Source organism: Scomber japonicus, chromosome 10 (genome assembly GCF_027409825.1).
Source record: "Scomber japonicus isolate fScoJap1 chromosome 10, fScoJap1.pri, whole genome shotgun sequence".
Lineage (NCBI taxonomy): Eukaryota > Metazoa > Chordata > Actinopteri > Scombriformes > Scombridae > Scomber > Scomber japonicus.
The window spans coordinates 5,903,332-5,923,453 of NC_070587.1; the positions used below are offsets into that span (position 1 = coordinate 5,903,332).

The 20,122-nt window shown below is 42.3% G+C and overlaps 1 protein-coding gene across 2 annotated transcripts; it reads right to left on the bottom strand.

Moving 5' to 3' along the window:
* Nucleotides 1-94: 94 nt before the first annotated feature.
* On the bottom strand, nucleotides 95-18,821 carry stk40 (serine/threonine kinase 40). Of its 2 annotated transcripts, none has more exons than XM_053327562.1 (11): nucleotides 18,640-18,821; nucleotides 14,983-15,109; nucleotides 14,438-14,523; nucleotides 13,637-13,780; nucleotides 12,380-12,604; nucleotides 12,007-12,059; nucleotides 7,013-7,128; nucleotides 5,472-5,616; nucleotides 4,923-5,042; nucleotides 4,409-4,493; nucleotides 95-3,752 (listed from the first exon to the last, which is right to left on the bottom strand). In XM_053327562.1, the coding sequence occupies exons 2-11, from the start codon at nucleotides 15,098-15,100 to the stop codon at nucleotides 3,534-3,536; spliced, it is 1,311 nt and encodes a 436-aa protein (XP_053183537.1). In that variant the 5' UTR covers nucleotides 15,101-15,109; nucleotides 18,640-18,821; the 3' UTR covers nucleotides 95-3,533. The 2 variants fall into 2 exon arrangements, with proteins under 2 accessions (XP_053183537.1, XP_053183538.1); XM_053327563.1 differs by lacking the exon at nucleotides 18,640-18,821 and adding an exon at nucleotides 15,284-15,523.
* Between the last annotated feature and the right edge of the window lie 1,301 nt (nucleotides 18,822-20,122).

A 20,122-nucleotide genomic window follows, 5' to 3' on the forward strand; every position in this document is an offset into this window, starting at 1 on the left:
TACTTCTACTGCTGGCTTTAGTGTCATTTTTTTACAAACTGCTCCACCTACTGGTGGTAAAAGGAAGTGTTACAATACAGAGGCAACACAAATGTTAACGTTTCCATATCAAAGTTTATTGCTGACATGCATGTAGAGATCTGATGAAGTAGAAAAATATGTTTTTTATACAAACGTGTTTTTCATCTGTACAATTACGCAGTTTTCTGTATCTAGATGCCCATTTCTGACCAAGCAGCTTAGAACAAATTATCCCATTGGGTTTTTAACTACACATATCATATCCTACACCAAGTTTCCAGTTGAAACAGTCAACAATATATTGGTTATATACTGAAGACCTTTGACTTTAGAAGCAGGGAGAAAAATAATAAAAACTGAACTTTATGAAAATTACTGACAATTTTGCTACTATCCAATTGTATATCAATTTTTGCTTTAGAGTTTCCTGTAAGACCCAAAAGAGTTTGTTACTCCGGCACACCTTGCAAATTCAAAATCATGCAACACTCACATGTTTTACACAGAGTTTAACCTCACACTATTTCCATGCTTTTCAATCCACATTGCAGTCTACCAATACAACTCTGTCCAACAAACATTGAATGTGGTACAATCCACTAGCTAGAAAGTGAAACACTTTTTGATTAAGGAGGGGGGACAGGTAATAACATCTACATCAAGGGTATATTGAACCTCTAGTTACTATTCTGTAGCTGGGCTATACTGGGCCTCATGGAAGATGGCGTAAGACACTTTCCACAGACGATCACTTAATGTCAGCATTCAGCGATGGCTATGGTGTTGGTGAAACACCCTCCTTTTCTGATGAACAACCTAGACTACTACAATACTGCTGTATACCCATGAAATTCACATTGAGGTGGGAGAAAGCCAACAGCTCTCTTGACATATTATTTTAGCCTCCGGATGTGGTGGTTGATGGCCAACGTGGCCTATAATGCACGTCAATAGGCATGTGTTGAAACAGAGTTGGTATCTCGCTGGGTAGAACTACATACAATACGACTGGCGCAGTCATGATGGTACATATTTACATACTGACCAGAGAGAGCAACCTTGTGTGGGGGATTTGGGGTTAATGATAAGGGGAAAAAACACTACAAAAAACCCTCCCATAAATCAAAATAATGTGCGAGTATCATTTTTGTATTTTGTAAAAAATAGAACTATGCAAAAGTCAGTCTCGTTATTAGTGTAGCTTAAGTTGACCACAGACTTTGTGGCAAAATGGCAAGAAAATGATTTTGGAATCCAAAAAGGAACAAGAAAAAAAAAACAGATGCTACTCTTTCATGAATGTGGCTGAAAGAATCAGAATGAGATGGCTAAAGTAGAACCATGGTTGGAGTTAACAACACTTAAAGAGATTCAGGGCGTGTGTCACTGGCTTAAGTTACACCTAGTCTTAATAGACATTTCCATTGGAAGGAAATTTTGACTAATCACAGTCAGTGATACAAGCCCCAGTGGTTTGGGGGAAAAGTCTACACAAGTGAATAAATAAATCAACATGAATTACAAGGAGAAAAGAAAGAAATACATTTGAAAATATTCCAGAGCCTATGATCATGCAAAAAGTATGAATATAAATAGGAAGAAGTCTAGATAGCCTAAAGCAGGTACCAATACGCAAAGGCAAGTTGCAGTGTACAGATGTCTAACAGTCACTGGTTAGTAGCTTTGCCATGGTTTGAAGAAACACTTTGATAAAAAGAGAAGAACGCATCAAAAGCCAAGACAACCCAGCAACTAAACTTAAAACCTATGAATCTGTATTTTCATTTCTCTATGAAATATTACAGTATCGATTACCAGCCACCAGCTAGTCTCTTAATGAGCCTATAGTGGGATAATACAAGCATGTACAAGCATGTAGCTAGACAGAGGGCTTGAGAATGGCAATAGATATGTGATACTTTTCAATCTTTACTAGGCATCCATGACTCAGTAAAACATTCAGTCAAGCCCTGTCTTTGCAAAGCCTGCTCTGGTTTTCACAGTGTCTGCCACGGAGGCGGCAGGCCAGATAACAGAACACAAAAGATTGGAGGATAGCTTAAAGGGTCTGCGTCTGTCAGAGGTTCGACAGCTCTGCAGACCCTGGCCAGAAACACACACACACACACACACACACACACGCACACGCACACACGCACACACAAACACATGTGATACTGCAGATGTATCAAAGCGTTGAATGACAGTTCACATTCATACTGAAAAAAAAAGGAAACACTTGTCCCATGATCTGTCTTGATAAAGAGAAAAAGGGAAGTTGGAATACCTGGAAGCCATTTGATTCTGAAAGAGGCTGTGGGTACCATTTCCTTGGCTAAGAATCATTTTAAGACATGATTTTTGGCAATAGAAACATGACAGTGCCTGATCTTCACTATAATGGCACTGAGGAAGCGTTACCATCAATATGCCTTGGCATGGAGGATCCAACAGTTTTTCCGCTTTCAGTTCTTGGCATTGTGACTTCCAGGTACCTCACACTAGCTGCCTAGATGCTAAAAATAGATTTCCACAGGGATGAGCAAAAAGCAGGAGACAATGCGTTCTGCAAATATCAGAGAATGCTTGTACACATACTTTGATATTCAATATCTTCAATGCCAAAGGTAGGGATAAAATGCTACTCATTAAGGTAAATATGATAAAAAGCTTATTCAGATTTTTCAAAACCACTGAGATGGTTTCAAAGCATTATCACTCAGACAGAAAACATTAATGCTTTATGTCACTGGTGGCATCAAGACTCCATCGTTACAATCCCTTGTCTCAGAACAGTGAGCATGGTTTACCAACAGAGAGGAGAGACAGAGAGGTAGATTGATTTGAAGTCAGAGTTACAGACAGGACCAGTCTGGATCATTTGAGATACAGGAAAACGGCAGAGAGGAAGAGGAAGGAGTGAGAGGAGGAGGGTGGAATGGAGGTATAGAGAAGTGACATCTGTGATCAGGTGATCTGACTTGAGGCAATACCATTAACCACTAGGAAGAGAAGGGGTTGCTACATGATTCTGGTCCTGTATTGCTCAGGAGATCCAGAGTTGATGGGAAAGTGTTAAAGTACGTTGATCTCGAAGGAGGATGAGGAATATGGGGTAAATATTCTCTGCAACGCTCCAGGCAGAGCCTTGTGTTAGGCCTGTGTGCAACTGTGCCATCAGGTAAGTTGCACAGTGAGATCTGACTGTGGGTGACCTGAGGGCAAGGAACCTTTGGTTCGGATCTTCCTCCAGGCCGTTTCATGTTTCACTGGAGGATCTCAGACATGGGGAGTCAAGTTCTGGGTTGGCAGTTTGTTCTGGTACCCTCCTCATGCCTGTTCCACCTAGCTTGCCCAAAGCCCACCAACATATGGGGCCGTCTATGCCCTGGTTTGGGCTGGGCCCCATTTATGCGAGTTCAGTTTTGGGGCTTATCCTCAGTCTTCTCCGGACTCCGCAGGTCGCTTTACTCCCTGGGGAGGCCAGAGACTCTGAGATGGGTGGCTGAGGTCTACTTCCGGAGGAAACGCTGTGCCAGGATGGCAGCATCTAAGGGACTGACAGGCTGGGCGTCGTGGCCCAGGCGCCTTACAGGTGGGATGCTGCCAAACTGACGCTTGGTGAGAAAGCTCTTGGCCTCATGGATAGTGTTCTTCTCTTCAGCCAGCAGCAGCTGCTGGCGCATATAGTTCTCAAACTCGTACTGTGAAGACTCTTCAATCACCTTGGCCTGGAAGAACAAAACATATTCAGTTTCAATTTTCTGTATTACTGCATTGGAATGGAAATCTTTAGACACCTCATGATTCGATTCACAGGGCTACAATGTGATGACAAAATGATTATTGGCACATCTAGATGTATTTTTTATTTCTATACATGATTTACTTTTGCACAGTTCTTAGTCCAATGAAATACAATATGAAACATAACCGGCAGAGATAAATAGTCTGCAGACTTTTAATTTTAAAAAGTTAACTAGATTTGATTAATTCATTTGAAGGAACAATATACTTCATGTATTTCTCTCATAAGGTAATTATTTAGTCATTAAATCAAAAAAATGCTTGAAACTGCTGCCTTTTGTGAAGATGAACTCTAGGATGTGCATGCTATAGACTGTCTGGGTGCTCCACTGCTCTAGCAGCTGAGTTGCAACTTTTTCTTTGTCAACATCACATTATTGACTATAATTTGGAAAACAGATTTTTGACTTTTGTGAATTGATGCAGAATCATCCACGTCTAAATTATGATGCATCTAAGAATCTATTTTTTCCCTATATCTCTACTAGTCAATGTGATGCAACGTTTGTGCTAATATAAATACAATCAGAAAAAAATAACGTAAACATAATGTAAGGGAAAGCAAAGCAAACAACCTTACCTCTTGCAGATGTTCTGAGTGATTGACTTGATCATCAATGTCAGGCACAACCTGCAGAGGGCCACTCAACGACGACACAGACTGCCTGTGATTTACAAAAAGGATGATTATTAACAAAGGTGAGCCTGACAAGTTTAAATGGCCAATGTGCAATCAGAATACACGTACAGAATACACGTACAGTGTGCAGACAATGAAACTGTGGCATCTAGTAGTAGACATTTCACACCAGGGATGTCCAAGCTATTCCATACAGGTCCGTGTGGCTGCAGGTTTTCATTCCAACCAAACAGGAGCACACCGGGCTTGATTCATTTAATGAGCTGATCTCAGGCTTCAGGCCATTGATTGGTTGAATTGTATGCTCTTGATTGGTTGGAACAAAAACCTGCAGGCACACAGCCCTTTATGGAATAGTTTGGGCATGCCTGTTGTACACAAAAAATAAACCCAGACATGAGAATCAACCCATTTTAATGTAATGATTCTAACATCCAGCAGGGGGAGCAATTACCATGAGGCAATGATGGCACTGAGCGACTCCAGCACCTCTCCTGCAGTCAGCCTCTGCTGAGGATCCAGCACCAGCAGCTTACGGATCAGGCACACCGTGTTCTCTGACACTCGACCATCCCTGTGAGGAGGTGGAGGGAGAACAGCAAGGGACAGTTTTATTGGCAAAATGTGACCATAAGTCACAAGTCAACAAAGCCTGTATTGAAAGATTACACTGCCATTATTGCTTCATGTTGAGCCTGGTGATAAAAATGTGGTAAATTGCAGCAAATGTTTCACATTAAAACAGTTTGTTTAGAAACATTTGTATTTCATTTGAAGGTCTGAAAGCCATGCAGTCTGTTGTCACATGCTCAAAAATATTCTGTAACAGTCTTCTGTAAAAACTGATTTTATTAACTCATTTGTAACTCTGCACCACAGAACAGAGGACAAACAGTACAAACTACAGTAAATGTGTTTCATACATTAGGTTGTGAGATCAGTTCAGTTACATTGCTCTGGATAAACCTCCAAACACAGATACGTAGACAGGGAAAGTACTCACTCTGGGATAGAGTATTCAGCAGCCTTGATCTTACGGAAGAGCTCTTGAGGTATGCTGTCATAAAAGGGGAACTGGCCATATAGCATGGTGAACAGGACCACACCAAGAGCCCACATGTCGCTGGGTTTACCACGGTACGGCCGACCTGTGATTAAGATAGAGAGGGTGTAGGATAAGCATTTGATATCCACACATGTAACTATTTAAATGATAAAAACAAAGTGCTTAACTATCCTCCGCTGGCCATAAAAGCCATAAAAGCATGAAATCAACATTTTATTTGGGGCAATAACACCTTTTACCCTGTGTGACTCATTGGTGATCAACAAGTTCAATTCTTGACAAGTCACCAAGTGTAATGATTAACAAGATGAGCAAAGACAAACACGAGCGTTGACTCCATATCCATTAAACTTCCAAGAAATTTCCAGCACACCATGGTCTTTTGAAATTGCAAAACTGATTTTATAATGAACCCTAGGTCATTAAATTAGCCATGGACTGGTGATGAATGAACTAGAGCCAGTGGGGCAGGGGGGCATCATGGCTGTGCGAGAATATAGGCAGTGTTACTACAGCCAGGCAGGCGGCAGCAACAGCAGCAAGCAATTATGTTAAAGCTTGTCACACACACATACACATACACACACACTGAAACAGGCAGGGGATGGGAGGGGAAGGGGTTAGATGGGAGTAGTTTCCCTCCAGTGAGTCATCATTGTGTGAGTCACTGAAGCTCTGTTTAATTGTGTGCCTGTCACGTTATGCTGATATACATGCCCGGATTTTATCTACAGTTTGAGTGGCTGAAGGTGAACAACTCCTGTTTAAAATCTTCTACGCTGTTCAAGATGAAGCTCTGGAAATTAATGTTTAAACGGTCTGTCATCAAGAGCTTGCGGCATCAACGTGATCAGTGTGTGCTACTCAAGTCTGCACATTTTACTCTTGACTAATGAGCTGAACAATAAAAATGGATTTCCGCTTTTCATAGACAAAGAAACTGTCTCTTACAAAGAGGAAACTGCTTCCTTTGCAGACACATACCATGAGAAAATGCAACATCACAGTGATTACACAAACAACGACTGAAAAAAAAGAAGCTATTCCTAGCTTTTGTCAGTCCACGATTGCAACACAAGCTCTTTCTTGTTGCCTAATAACCGGAAAATCAAACACAAGACTGACTGCTAAATGTTACGCAATGCCCTTTTAAAAGAATCCCAGGATTCCATCTGGACCCGGATCAACGAGGGTCACTATTCTAACGGGAGCTGCTGGCCTTTAAAGACTGCCATTAAAGGAAATACAGACAAGTGTGTATCTCTTGCGGTGACTACACTTAACAATAAATCCTATTTCACATTTAACACTGGACAGCATCAAATTTGAGGCAATGAGGATGGTTTTCACACCAGTGCTCGCACAGGCACACTGGTTGATATAAACCACACATAAACAAATGTCATGTTGTCTGAAAACACCTTTGTTGTGCTTTAAAAAGGAAAAAAAAAAAAAAAAAAGTCTTGTTTTTCACTCACCACTTAATACATCAGGGCTGATGTAGGCCGGACTTCCTCTCTGGTCTTTCAGCAGGTCGTCCTCGCTCACCAGGTGTTTTCCCAAGCAGAAGTTGGTGATGGTGATTCTGTGGGTCCTGCAGGCACACACACACACACACCTGATGAATACCTTTTATACTTCTTGAATTACTACATTACTACTAGAATCAAATTGTAAAATTTCCAAAGATCCGCACTTTCAGTATTCTCCCCTTTAACTTGATCAAACTATGGCGAATGCTTAGTGGCAAAGCAGTCTTACTCATCGTGTAAGTTAAGATGTGAAACACCGCACAGTCACAGTACCGAGCATGAAGTAAACACAGGCTGACAGAGACAGGGAGAACTTGCTAGCATGCCTCGTTGTTTTAACAATGTTACGGTTCACTGGGCCTTAAAAACACATCACTATCTCATGATTGCCAGATGCAAAACAGGACTATGCAAACCCGTATTAGAGGGAAAGTCTCCCATGTCCTTGTACTATAGATGCATTGAAAGAATAAAGAAGACTATTAAAACTGTGTGGACGTCTCCCTGTGTGCTGTATATTCCTCAAAATGTGTTTGCTTTGATTTAATAAATGATTAAGATTATCCGTCTGACTCCACACATCTGCAGCAGCTGCTTTATTCTCTATTTTTAAGCATGCAGGTTCATCTCACAGAAAGATATCTGTTATTGATCCTCAGACCTTTGCAACTATTGACAACATTTAAACTGTGCAAAAGAGTTTTTATCAGCAAGATGTCCTTCATCTTTGATACACGTAAGTACTACTACATTTGCACAAATATAGAGCGGATTTGTTCTTTAAAGCATCAGCAGAGACTCTTCAACCACAGTGACTGTTTTTACCACGTGGGCCTCTAAACTCTTGGTCAGCCGTGCATTAGGGATCTTTCGTAGATTATTTTTTTATGCAACTTTTTTTCTTTTCTGCGTCTTCCTGTAAAGCTTTCTGTAAACTAAGATGCTCTACGCAAAGTAAGTTTATCATCAACTGTTTTAGCCGACGGCGTTAGACATTTTGAAAACAAGATCAAGACACACTGGCGCTTCAAAGTCTGTGAAGGGCTTCTGCTGTTAGCAGTGATGTTTGATTAATTTGGTTTCTGTGGAAACAATGTGGCACTATATTTTGTCTGACTCATCAAGGTAAATTGAGTTTGCTCGTGGCACAGTGAAACCTAACAGTATTAAAGCCAAGGGACTGTAGACTGTTCTGTATCACTGTGTTCTTTTAGAGGAGAAAGAGAAAATAAAAAAGCCACACTTTGACAAACATATGAGTCAACCTGTGGCTTGGGATAATTGTCTTGATGACTCAGCCTCAATGGTGATGGGCTGGCAAACGAATATATAAAGCTCATGAAGATTTAAAATATGTACACAAATGCGCAACTTCAAGTGCACCCACACAATCACTCCCATGCTAAACACGCACACCCCAGAGCACACACACAGAAATGCACTCAAGAGCACATGAGTGCACACAAAAGAAGCCACGGTCTACAGCCCGGGTCCTCTCTGGATCACGCTCCTCACCCACATCCGCTTTCTAAAAAGCCTTAGGTCAACAGCTTCCCTTATTCTCTCTCACTTTCACACCCTGCTCCATCACACACACACACACTCGCTGCTCCCATTACAACGTCTGGAGCCAATTCCTCTCAAACGCTCGACCAAATGTTCCGATCTCAATCTTCCCATAGAGAACGTGAGGTCCACATAATTTCCAGCTGCTTATGTGATTCAACCCATCAACAGCTTTTCTGATCCGAGTCTCTAACCATATAGCGTCCTTGTGATCTGCAGAAGGATGGGCCAGAGGAACAGAGCGCAATGCTTCAAGGACCCTCAACATAAAAGCTTCCTTTATGGAGTCTGTTCTTTTGTCTGTGTGCATCACGACCCAGGCTTCTATTCTTGCACCGGAGATTGGGTAAATGAAATTGCATGTTTGCCTCATGAGCCAAGGGTCCCTGAGGACTAAGGAGACCACACCATTGCTGCTTCCTGGTCATGTGACCCCAGGTTGTCAGGAAACCAGAAACCTAAACACCGCCCCCCCGCGAACTTCTCCTCTCTCCCAGCAACATTTTGCTGAAAATACACCAGCTGACGAGAAACGGGGTTAAACGCAGGGCAACCTTTTCTGAGACCAGCATATTTCATTTCTCAGAAATGTTGGGAAGTAATGATTTGGAGGTTTTCACTGAAACTGAAACTTTACTGCAGCAAATGTTTTAACTTTGATATCTAATGTGCATATTATTTCATCTCAGCAGATTATTATTTAACCCATTTGCATGTTTCAAAAAGGTGATATCAGCATTTACAAGAATATTAATTTTTCTGCTCTGTTTTTCTTTTTCACCCCATTTTTATTCAAAATACAATATTCCTGATGTAAAGTGACAGGAACCCCTTGCTGCAGCGTGTTTCTCTGTGAATGGTTATGGCCTTTTAGACGTACATTTAAAATGTAGGGGGTCAATACAGCTCCAACATACATAGTCAACAATGCTGCAGATTGATTTATGACATCCTGCTTTCATAACAGCTGGCTGTGCAAGAGGAAATCGCATCATTCTTGCATAAACTGCTGAGCTTGTTGATGGCATCGGTGCCTTTCCCAGAGTGACAACAAGAAGAAGCAGGAGGAGGAGGAGGAGGAGGAGGAAGAGAAAGACAGGGGATTTTGGGATGAGTCCATCTCTTTATTGTCCTTCCCATTCTGACTGTACATTCATACATGTTCAGGGTGGAGTGATGGAGGAAACATGCAACTAAGCAAAGTATGATGCATGCAGGAGACAGGAAAAAGTGAAAAGAATAAAGGATATGACAAAATGGGAACAAATCATAAAGACAATAAAAGCAGGAAGGGGACTCGGGTGTAAAAGAACACATAGAAAAAGCAGAGTAGAGGGTAAATAAATGATGACTATGTGTGTGCACATGCATGTGTGTTTGTGTGTGAGTGAGTGAGTGAGTGTGTGTGTGTGACGTGCATTGTGGTGTGAGTCAGCGCTGAGCTATGGGGCCTTTGGCAGGCCTCTCCTTTGTCTCCAGCTGGGACGGAGTGTTCCGCTCATCTGCTCAGCTCCCCGCCACCCTCCTCCCCTGACCAAAACACTCTCCTGTTTCATCACCGCCACTACTGCTGCTGCTGCTGCTTGCTGCTGCTGCTGCTGCTGGTAGAGGCAACGGGCTGTGATGCCTGAGATGCAAAGTGTTTATGTGGTGAAAAGATAAGCCGGGGAAGTGACATCTCAATACATGTACTCACACATGCAGCTCATGTACGAGGAGTAGACTGTGGACAACTCTGTGATTAGGATCACTGGTGCTTGTGATGCAAGCGTACTAGATGTTTGGCTGTGAAGGTGTGTGCGAGCATGCGTAGGAACACGAGAGTGTGTCGGTGTTAGTCTTGTCTTTCCAAATGAAAAGACTGGCTTTGTGGGATGTTAAATCAGCATCTACAAGACTGTGGAAGCATAACTCTGCTGTTCAGAGGCAACCCACCATAGGATTAATGCAGAAGCTGAAAGAATTCCTCTCAACTCTGATAAATTCATTAGAGTGCAACAATTAATGATTACATTCGTCAACTATTAAATTAATCAACAATTACTTTGATAATCAAGTCATTTTTTAAGATGAAGTCCAAAGTTTTTGTAAGTACTTTAAACATTTAACTGAATACCGTTGTGTTGTCTCAACTCAACGTGTTGTGAACTAAACAAGACATTTGAGGATGATATCTTGGGCTTTTGGATACAGTGACTCACATTTTCACTATTTTCTGACATTTTATGGACCGAACGACTAATCGATTAATAAAAAAGATAATGAGCAGATTAATCAATAAAGAAAATAATTGTTGGACGCAGCTCTTAAATTAATATTCACACTTTGAAAGTGGCTTTCACCCCCTAATACACAAACTATCTCTCTCACACATTCATACATATGTTTTGAGAGGGCTTTACAGATGAGTAGTTTTTTTAATTCCGCAGCGCCTGTCTGAACTGCAGCTGTGACCTGAGATGCACTCACCGGGGTCCTGTTGCACCCCGCCACCCCAAACGCGCGTCTCTCCCACTGAGAACAAAACAGTGGGCATATTCTTTTCTGTTTTGCACCAGAGTCCAGTCCACCCTTCACTTAAAAAAAAAAAAAAGGGAAAAAAATCCAACTATGGGGAATGAATCATCAGCCTTTACTCAACACAGATCCAGAGTCAAGCATGAGAGAGAAAGGCTTTGGGTTCCTTCAACTGAGCTCACTCTTAGTCTGAGAATGTGACCTCTGCTTGGGTTTAAAGCCAGCTGCACACAGGATACAGCCTGCTGGGGCCAGCAGAGGCCTTTCTTTCACACGTGAGCTGAGACAGAATGACTTACTGGCAGGCTAAAATGACTGATGCGGTCTAATGAGACATGTTATTGGCCATTAGGCATGTTCCGACTGGCGATTGGATCGTATATCAGCAATTTGTTTTTTTTCCTAAGCCGATACTAAGCCGATTTTATTTAACTTACTATCAGAACTAAAATGTTATAAAAGATCTCTAGAATCTGCACTGAACTGTGCATTTAGAGATGTTTCTGGTGGAGCCGCATATGCACCCACTGTAATGTTTATCAGCACGAGTGATTATATTTAAATCTTTAATTATAAAGCAGTTTGCGGTACTTTTTTCCACATCACATCTCTGTTCTCCATATGCCTGCTCGTTGCTCACCAAAACTTTGCTCTGCGCTCCATGAGAGTAGTTAAGGTCATCGGTACAATTTGGATTGTGATATTAAACATAAGATAACGTTAAATAAAAAATGATGCCCCCCTCCACCTCTTACTTGGGTATTGACAATCTCACAGGTTGATGATAAGACTACTGAGAATATCACCCAACCCTATTGGCCATCAAAGGCCGAATGAGTGAATGAGTGTCATCTTACCGTTTGTTCAGCACCATGTTTCCCAACTTGAGGTCTCTGTGCACTATATTTTTCTGCAGGCAGGAGACAGACAGAGAGAAGAAAAAAAAAGTGTTTGTGCTTAGTGGATCACTGGTATCAAAACAATCATTTTGTTTCTGGGAGTGGCACACAAGCATGGGAAATGAGTAATCAGAAAGGATGTGCAACGAGCAAACAAAAAATGTTCTCCCACAAACGACAAAAACATTGTAGTACGACAGCTTTGTTCATTGATGAAAACAGAGAAGTGCACGTTTGTATTTTGTGGGATCATGTCATAGATAAAGTCTTTTTCTTTAGAGAAATGTAGCTTATCTTAGAGTAGTCCACCTAAATCCTGCCTTAGACTCACCTTATGTAGGGCCTCCACCACACGCACCACATCGTAGAAGATGACTATGGCCTCGCGCTCGCTCAGTCGCTTCTCCTTTATGACATAATGCTGTAGGTTTATTAAATCTGCCGTCTTGTCACTGAAGTCATGAGCACACAGGCAGTCTAGCACGAGGCAGATCCGCTTCTTCATCTTGCGCACCTTGTTGGCCTCCATGTCCTCCACTATTTCGTAAGCTCGATCCTGGGGAACAACAACAAAGAGAAGTGTGAGTGGTGTTGATGTAATGTATTTCAGAGGCACTTTCTGACTGCGTCAAATCAATATAAGCTGAATGCATCAAACTGATTCATGTACTATCATCACGCTGATTCATTCAGCGTAGAGGGAAATAGATTCAAGCAGGGTAGAGGTCATCAATCAACAGCCTGCATGTAGCCAATGTGAATGAGACACATCTGCCCCTCCACACTGGGTGGTGAAGGACGAATAACAAAAGGTCATTCCTCTAAGCAGAGTCACCACTTCTCATTGATTTCTGTATCAGGTTGTCATTTTTTATTTATTTTAGACACAGCCCACCTCTGAAAGCTTTCATTATTAAACTGGTTCTCCCAGTGAAGATGCACTATAATAATCCAATCAATATTGCAGACCTAAATGAATCAGAGCGCATGGCTCGATGCTGCTATTCTGAGAACACCGGCAGAGTAGAACAGACAGGATGTGAAAGAGAGACAAAGAGGGAAAACAAAGAGAGAGGGAGAGAGAGAGAGAGAGAGAGAAGGCAGATGGAACAATAACAAAGTTAGAGGAGGAGGAGGAGGCAGACGGGAAGACAGGTGAGGGGGGGGGTCTCATTGTGAATGGATGGGGCTGTGAATAGAGAACGGCTGCAGATAAATATGGCTTTTAATGGTATGCTCACTTCTCTGTTGAAACTACCCTGATAAGGAAAATACAAGCAGCTGGCTGGACTAATGACAGGCTTACCTCTGCTATTACTGAGCAGATAAGAGCATGTTGTCACTTGTACTTTATGATGACGCCATAATCTGAACTGAATAGAAAGTGACAGAAACATCTCCATGGTGATGTTGGCGTTTTGAGCTTGCTCAGTTATACAGAACTCGCCCACATTGTTCTGAGTAATAAAAATAAATGAATAAATAAAAAAGAAGAACTATTTTCTATATTTAACCATGAGATTAATTATTTGACAAATATATGCACACATGCAACTAAATTGGCAAATGTGTGCATGGCTGATTCTACCTGGAAGAGGCCGTGATGGTGCACCACTCCATCCTGGTTGTGCAGCAGAGAAAGGAGAGAGTACTCTGTGTGCAGCAGCATCTTCCCCTGCCTCTCCTCCTGAGTCTCCCCGGCAGAGTCCACTCGCTCCTCCAGCGTCAAGATCTGCCATTAGCACACAAGAGTACAGAGCAAACATTAGAGGTCAAGCCTGCACAGGATCGGACAGCGGAGACAGATTTAACCATTTATGTTGAAGATTATCTTCAATCCTGACGCTAAACCTTTTCATGATTGAAGACATGACACTGATTTACATCTGTTTAGCATGTAGGGAGAAGTTACAGTGTGTGGAGTGGAGCAGCCAATGCAATAGTACAGCTTTAACAGTGGCTCATATCCTAATGTAAAGTAAACAAGCTGTGCAGCAGACACTGAGGCGCTGTAGTCACGGGTATGAGGGGAGGGTCACGCACTGACTCACTACAAGGTCTTGGGGGTTAAAAGTTGGCATTCCAGGTGGGGCGCTACCTTCCTCCCTCCCATTCCTCTTCTATAACCCTCCGTTGTGTAACAGACATTGGATAGCCCCAATAAATGGACTGCCCTTGCTGTGGTTTTGTTGTTTGTGCCAAACTGAAAGAGGGGGGGGGGGGCAATAAATGAACACCAACAAAGGAAGGTCAAAGGTTCAGAAGTCTACTGGGACACCACAACTTTGTTTTGAATTATTAGCTACATTTTCTATTGAATCATGTGCTTTAATTGCTGTGTTGGTGCCAAAGGGAAACGCCAATAAAAGAGTCAACTTGACACACTTACTTTCAGCTGATAGAAGTCATCGGTGCCGTCCTTTCTGGCCAGACACTGCACTATGCTGGGCACTGGTGAGTTGCCCAGGCGAGGCCCTGCAAGTATAAGAAAGGGAACAGCTGCATGACCAAAAGGCAGGCTCCATGCCGGAGTGTGTGCTCTCACTGCAACTCATTAAAGGCTGCATGTGCTTGTACCCATTAACACCGCTAGTGTAATGTTTTCTTTGGCACTCTGCAGTTGAGTCGTGTAGTAGAAAAACAATTTGAGAGCATGGGAGAGAAATACATCTTCAGAGAGAGAGGGGGGGGGGGGGGGGGGTATCCTTGCCCCGGCACAGTCTCAGACGTTTTCTGGCCGATGTCATGGAGATCAGCAAAATTCTTGGCATTCTTGTCTCAGGCGTACATACACACAGAGGCACCCCGCCACACATAAAAACACTACCCAAACAAAAATGCACACTAGATGCAATCTTAGCCGCACAGGCGTTTCTGACAGGCTACTATTTTCATACTTTTGGGGCCCGGGCAAAACATGAGTAGCCTCCTTACCAAGAATGAAGGGCCCGGCTCTCTTGGCGTTGCTGCCAGATATCCCAGGACATTGCAGCTTGCTGGCCCTGCCTGATGTCTCTCCAGCCCCCCTCTCTGACGAGCGCCGCTTTGACATACTGGAGCTCTACGGGGGAATAAATCAGATTAGTACACAGGTTAAAGATAGTCGAGTTAGAGCGTAAGAGCATGCATGTGACTGCAAGGACACATACTTTAAACCATGATGACGAATATTTCTGGTAACTTGTAACCAAACAATGCTTTTTATAAATAGTCTATTTAAAAATAGAAAGTATACCCAGAGCTTTTAGCAGTAGTCCTGCAGGCTTGGTGGAGAGTGCACTGATTAGTGGTCTGAGAGTGAGCACAAGTGAAAAGAGGTAAACTCCAGGGCAGCTCCTCCCAGCCTATTTTAAATATCCCTCCCACACATTTACCAACACCTCAGTGTGAATGTGAGGCCATTACGGCTCCATTCAGAATGATGGCTGCTGGTGTCAAGGGTGACACCTCAGATTCAATCTCCCCCCCAAACAGGCGATGCAAATGTACCACAATCTGCAATTTAAAATGCTTTCATGGAAATTCACTGCGCTGGCATACGGTTCTTTTAAAAACACAAGCCTTTTTTTTTTTGCGTCTCATCTCATCTTTAGCTTTTAGTTGCAGTGGACGTGGTTTAGAAAATCCTTCCGCTCTTAATCTGTGTGTTTCATCTGAAAATCTGTACAGCCGGCTTATCTGCACAGACCTTCCTCTGAAAAGACATGCGTGTACCAACAAGGCTGAAACACACACACAAACACAAAAAAGCCAAGCCCTTACGCTATGATAAGGAACTTGATTCACACGCTAGAATAACCAGTGACAGTATGACACATCATCATTACACATACTATTTTAACCGCCACAGCAGATCTACCTTCCAGAAATCAGAGAGCAAGAGAGGTATGCTTTGTTTACTGATGCCGAGTTCCTATGTGATGAAACTCCATCTGTTTCCCGTAACAGGGAAGTAGTGCCTTGAACCGAAAGGAATGATTCACCCCCGCTGTCATCCAGAGTTTCCATTGGACAGAAATGCTTAAATGTCCAGGTGACGACACCAAAGGAGCCTCTGACATGTGCGTCATGAAAAAAATGAAAAAATAAATAAATAAGTACAATTAACTAATTGGGATTAGGTCCACAAGAAAGATGACACACAAAGTGACACATGAAGTAAAAATGTCGCAGACTGATAATAAATGAAAGAATGTTTTAGCTACACAAGCGAGGTGATTCAGACTGATAAAATGTACAGCTCCTCTTAATCTGCAGACGACACTGAGCGGAGAACTGAGTAACGCCAAAAAACTTCTGAATATGTAACCAGTCTTGCAAGTAGAGCAAACGGAAGAAGAAAAAATGAGTTTGTTAATGAATTATTAATCTTCTTGTTTTAAAACCTAAATCATGCGCCCGCTCGCCAGTTGGCGTTTTTTGGGGTGGCGCGGAGGCATGGACAGTTGGCAGTCAGTATGGGCTGGTATGAATTCTCACTTCCATGAGGCTTTTTGTGATCCCAGACAGCAGACAGTGTCATCATCATGTCTCTCGCCCATCTGTCTCCATCTCCACTAGTCATCACCCACTGAGTCTGATGAGCTGAGGTTTTCTGACAGCGTTTATGGCACAAGCCAGAGTGACACCGAGTCACGCTGCCAATAGTAAGCGAGCATCTTACTCTAGACTACGCTAAGAAAAGCAACAGATAATCAACTACAGCGATTCATGAGGCTCTGGGGTAGGAAATGATACAAACCTTTTTTTCCCCATTCAGCAGCCAAAATGGTTAGAAGAAGTGACCATGTACATAATGCATCCAGAGCTGACAGATTAAAAAAAACAAAAACAAAAAAAAAACATTTTAAATTGTAGGTTGGATGCACGAGAACGCCTGCTTGATTAACTAAAAGTATGCAGACAGAATCATAAACTAAACTGACATTACATTTGTGGCCATTTCCAACAAAAGTTATCTAGGAGTGTGCCCTGTATTCATTTACTTCTCTCCACAGCAGCCACCAATCCAACATGCAGCATGGACTTGTAACACTGTAACTGACTCATGGACAGAAAATTGCAACACATCACACAGCAAAATGGACCCATGGCTATTCATCTACCTACTAAAAAACCAGCTGCACTACTGCAGAGCGCCAACCCCCTAACACATCTAAAAAAGGCAAAGGTCAATGCAACCAACTAATGCACACTGACCTAAATGACATCAGCGCGATGACAGCACACAGCTATCCTTTTCTGACACTGCCGTGCCTCTCTGCACAGCCAGTGATCTGGCAAGCAAGACTGCCTCTGCCTCTGACTGTACCAGAGGGAGGACAAGAACAGATACAAGCCTCTGAATCATATCACACAACAAAAAAAGGAGAGACACGCTGCCGGTGCCCACGAGAAATGTGGGCTCCTTAAATAGTATCAGAACAAAACAACCACGTAGGTGTCTCAAGATCCACCCACCAGACTCCGTGCTACTTGTCTGGCTCTGCAAGCTTGATCAGCTTGATTGCAAAATCAAAGTATTATCGAGACAAGACAAAGAAGGCAAAAAAAAGACACTTGGTAGGTAGGTAGGTAGTAAACATGCGAGTGTGATCCAAACCAATGGATGACCGGACAAAGAGTTGAAGCAGCTCGAAGGTCATGCATGCTTCAGTTCTGCTGCTTGGACGACATGTCAATCAATCATGCCATCTCTCTCTCTTTCCCTTTCTCTCTTTCATACACTCACATCTAGCGCTATCTATCCTAACCTACCTTTAAACTGCAGTTGTTGTCCAACTTAATGCTATCCCCAAATCACGACGTCCTTGACCACACACACAACAAAGCTGTGGTCACAAGGTCACACTTTAAAATAATAATAATAATTTGAAAAAAACATACTTGACGAATAGAGAAAAAATATATAATTACAAATGCACACAGTGTCACACGCTGTTGGTGCCATTTTGCGACCACAAGGTCTGGACACCGTTCAAGCTCTTGGCAGCGAGCGGTGTATAAACCGTGACGTTATGACTTGCAACTTGTGCAAAAAAAATAAAAAAAACTCAAAGGGATAGCTAATAACTTGAGTAGACAGGTGGTAATGTGTTTCATCCACAACAACCAGTATTTGGCCGCGTTGAGTCGTTTTAAAACACGTACTAACCGCATTACAAGGCTGTCGGACATTTAACCACACACAATTTTTTTAACGATGTGTATATTTACGTGAGGTAACATTAACCCAAGCTGGAGTGTAGGTACAAGTTTAGAAGCAGGGAAAAAGCATAAAAAGCTGGGTGAATCCCTCGGCTAAAGACGGTACCACAGCAGCAGCACACCGGCTACACAAAGGGGCTCACAACACAACAAGGAGTTGAGCTTTCGGTGCAAACTACACGGAGCAGCCGTGAGCTAGGTAGTGGCTACTTTAGCACGTATCGGATCGTTTCGGAGATGTTTTTACAATGTCACTGCTAGTAGCCAAGCGACGTTATCTAACGCCGAGAACAGCCGGGAGGCCATTTAAACAAAGTAGGTAACATTACAGCTGGCTAGCCGTGCCAGAAAGCTAGATAGCAACGTAGTAACCACCTCGCTTACCTCGAGCCAAAACCGCCGGGTAAAGTCTGCGTTGTCTCGTTACAACGTCGACATTTCTTGGGGCAAACGTTTGCGGTGGACAAACTTGACTTAAACGGAAGAGACCATAGAGGGTTGGTTTCGGGTTGTTTAGCCTCTGTTACCGAAATGAGCAATTAAGGAAAAGCCTCCGTTCTTCTCTGATCGCATCTTTCCACAGCGACAGCACCACCTGACAACGGAAATGACGCACACGCTCACTTGATTGACAGCTACGATCGACCAATGACAGCAACTGCCTGTTTTTTCCCCCTAGTAAATGGTTGCGCACTGATGATGACATGTTTTTTGCATAATATAAGTTGCTACATTGAAGAGAGCGTTGAATCTCATCAGTGTTTCCGAAAAGTTTAAATTAAGCTTGTGGTTCTACAAGTCATACATAGTTATTTTGTTATTCGTTGTGTTGTGCACATACACATATCCGGCCTACATGGACTTTAAAGATAAGAGTGGAGCTGCATTGTTGAAATATTTGTGAAAAAAGCAACTAAACCTATTCATCTCACAAAATAAATACTGTCTCCCTAGGGAACGTGTTTATATAGTAATGTAGCAGAAAGTTACTGTGCACATAGAGATCTTTGGCTTTTGGTTAAATTGCCTGCAGCAGTTTTTCATGAGGCACATATTACAGTTTACCCAGGGTTACCATATGAGCAAAACTGTGTTTCAGTGAGTCATTCAGTGCTTAATTTGATGAAAACATACTATTATCACATTTTGAGAATCACTGTCATCTCATCAAGTTTCTGGTCCAGTTCTACCACCTGTGTTGCGTTTGTCAAGGTTTCATTGCTAAAACACAGCCACAATTTACTTCAACAGTCGACTTCTTCTTCAGTTACTCAGCAGTTCAGTTTTGAATGACTATGACATTTTAAAGCCCACCTAAGTTCCCAATTTAGGTTTCCTTATTAATCTTAAATTCCACCCACAACTACCAGTTTCAAACTAGTGGGCAGGTGTGACAGACATAGAGAGAGCAATCTAAATGGCAGAGGCTTGTTTATGTTGCACTAGTCCTCCTGCCTTGACTCAGCAGCGCATATGCCCCCGGCCACATGAAACACTTGTCAGCCTGTGACTTTACAGTGTCCTGCCCACAGTTTTTAAAGAGGAAACTGAATCATGACTCAAAACAGGGTCTGTGAGAGAAACATGTTTCAGAAGCTTCTTTGGCATGTTTAGGGAAACTTATTTTGACTCGATTTTAAAGACTTTATTGTTTGCATTTGGTTGATATTGTGATATGAGAGTAGATCATCTTAGATTTTGATTACAGTAATGATGTGAAATGACACAAGTGTTGTCCTTTGCTGGATTTAAAGGCTGCATTACAATAAAGTGACGTTATTTTCTGAATTTACCAGACAGGTTTTCTGTTATTTGCTTTTACCCACTTACCCATTATATCTACATTACTGATGATTATTTAAATATT

Bases quoted from the DNA above. Each gene is read 5' to 3' on its own strand.
- stk40 (XM_053327562.1), bottom strand. From the start codon at position 15,100: ATGTCAAAGCGGCGCTCGTCAGAGAGGGGGGCTGGAGAGACATCAGGC. The intron at 13,781-14,437 runs GTAAGTGTGTCA...TGCTAATGGCAG, and splicing joins ATGACTTCTATCAGCTGAAA to ATCTTGACGCTGGAGGAGCG. The intron at 12,060-12,379 runs GTGAGTCTAAGG...TCCTGCCTGCAG, and splicing joins TGGTGGAGGCCCTACATAAG to AAAAATATAGTGCACAGAGA.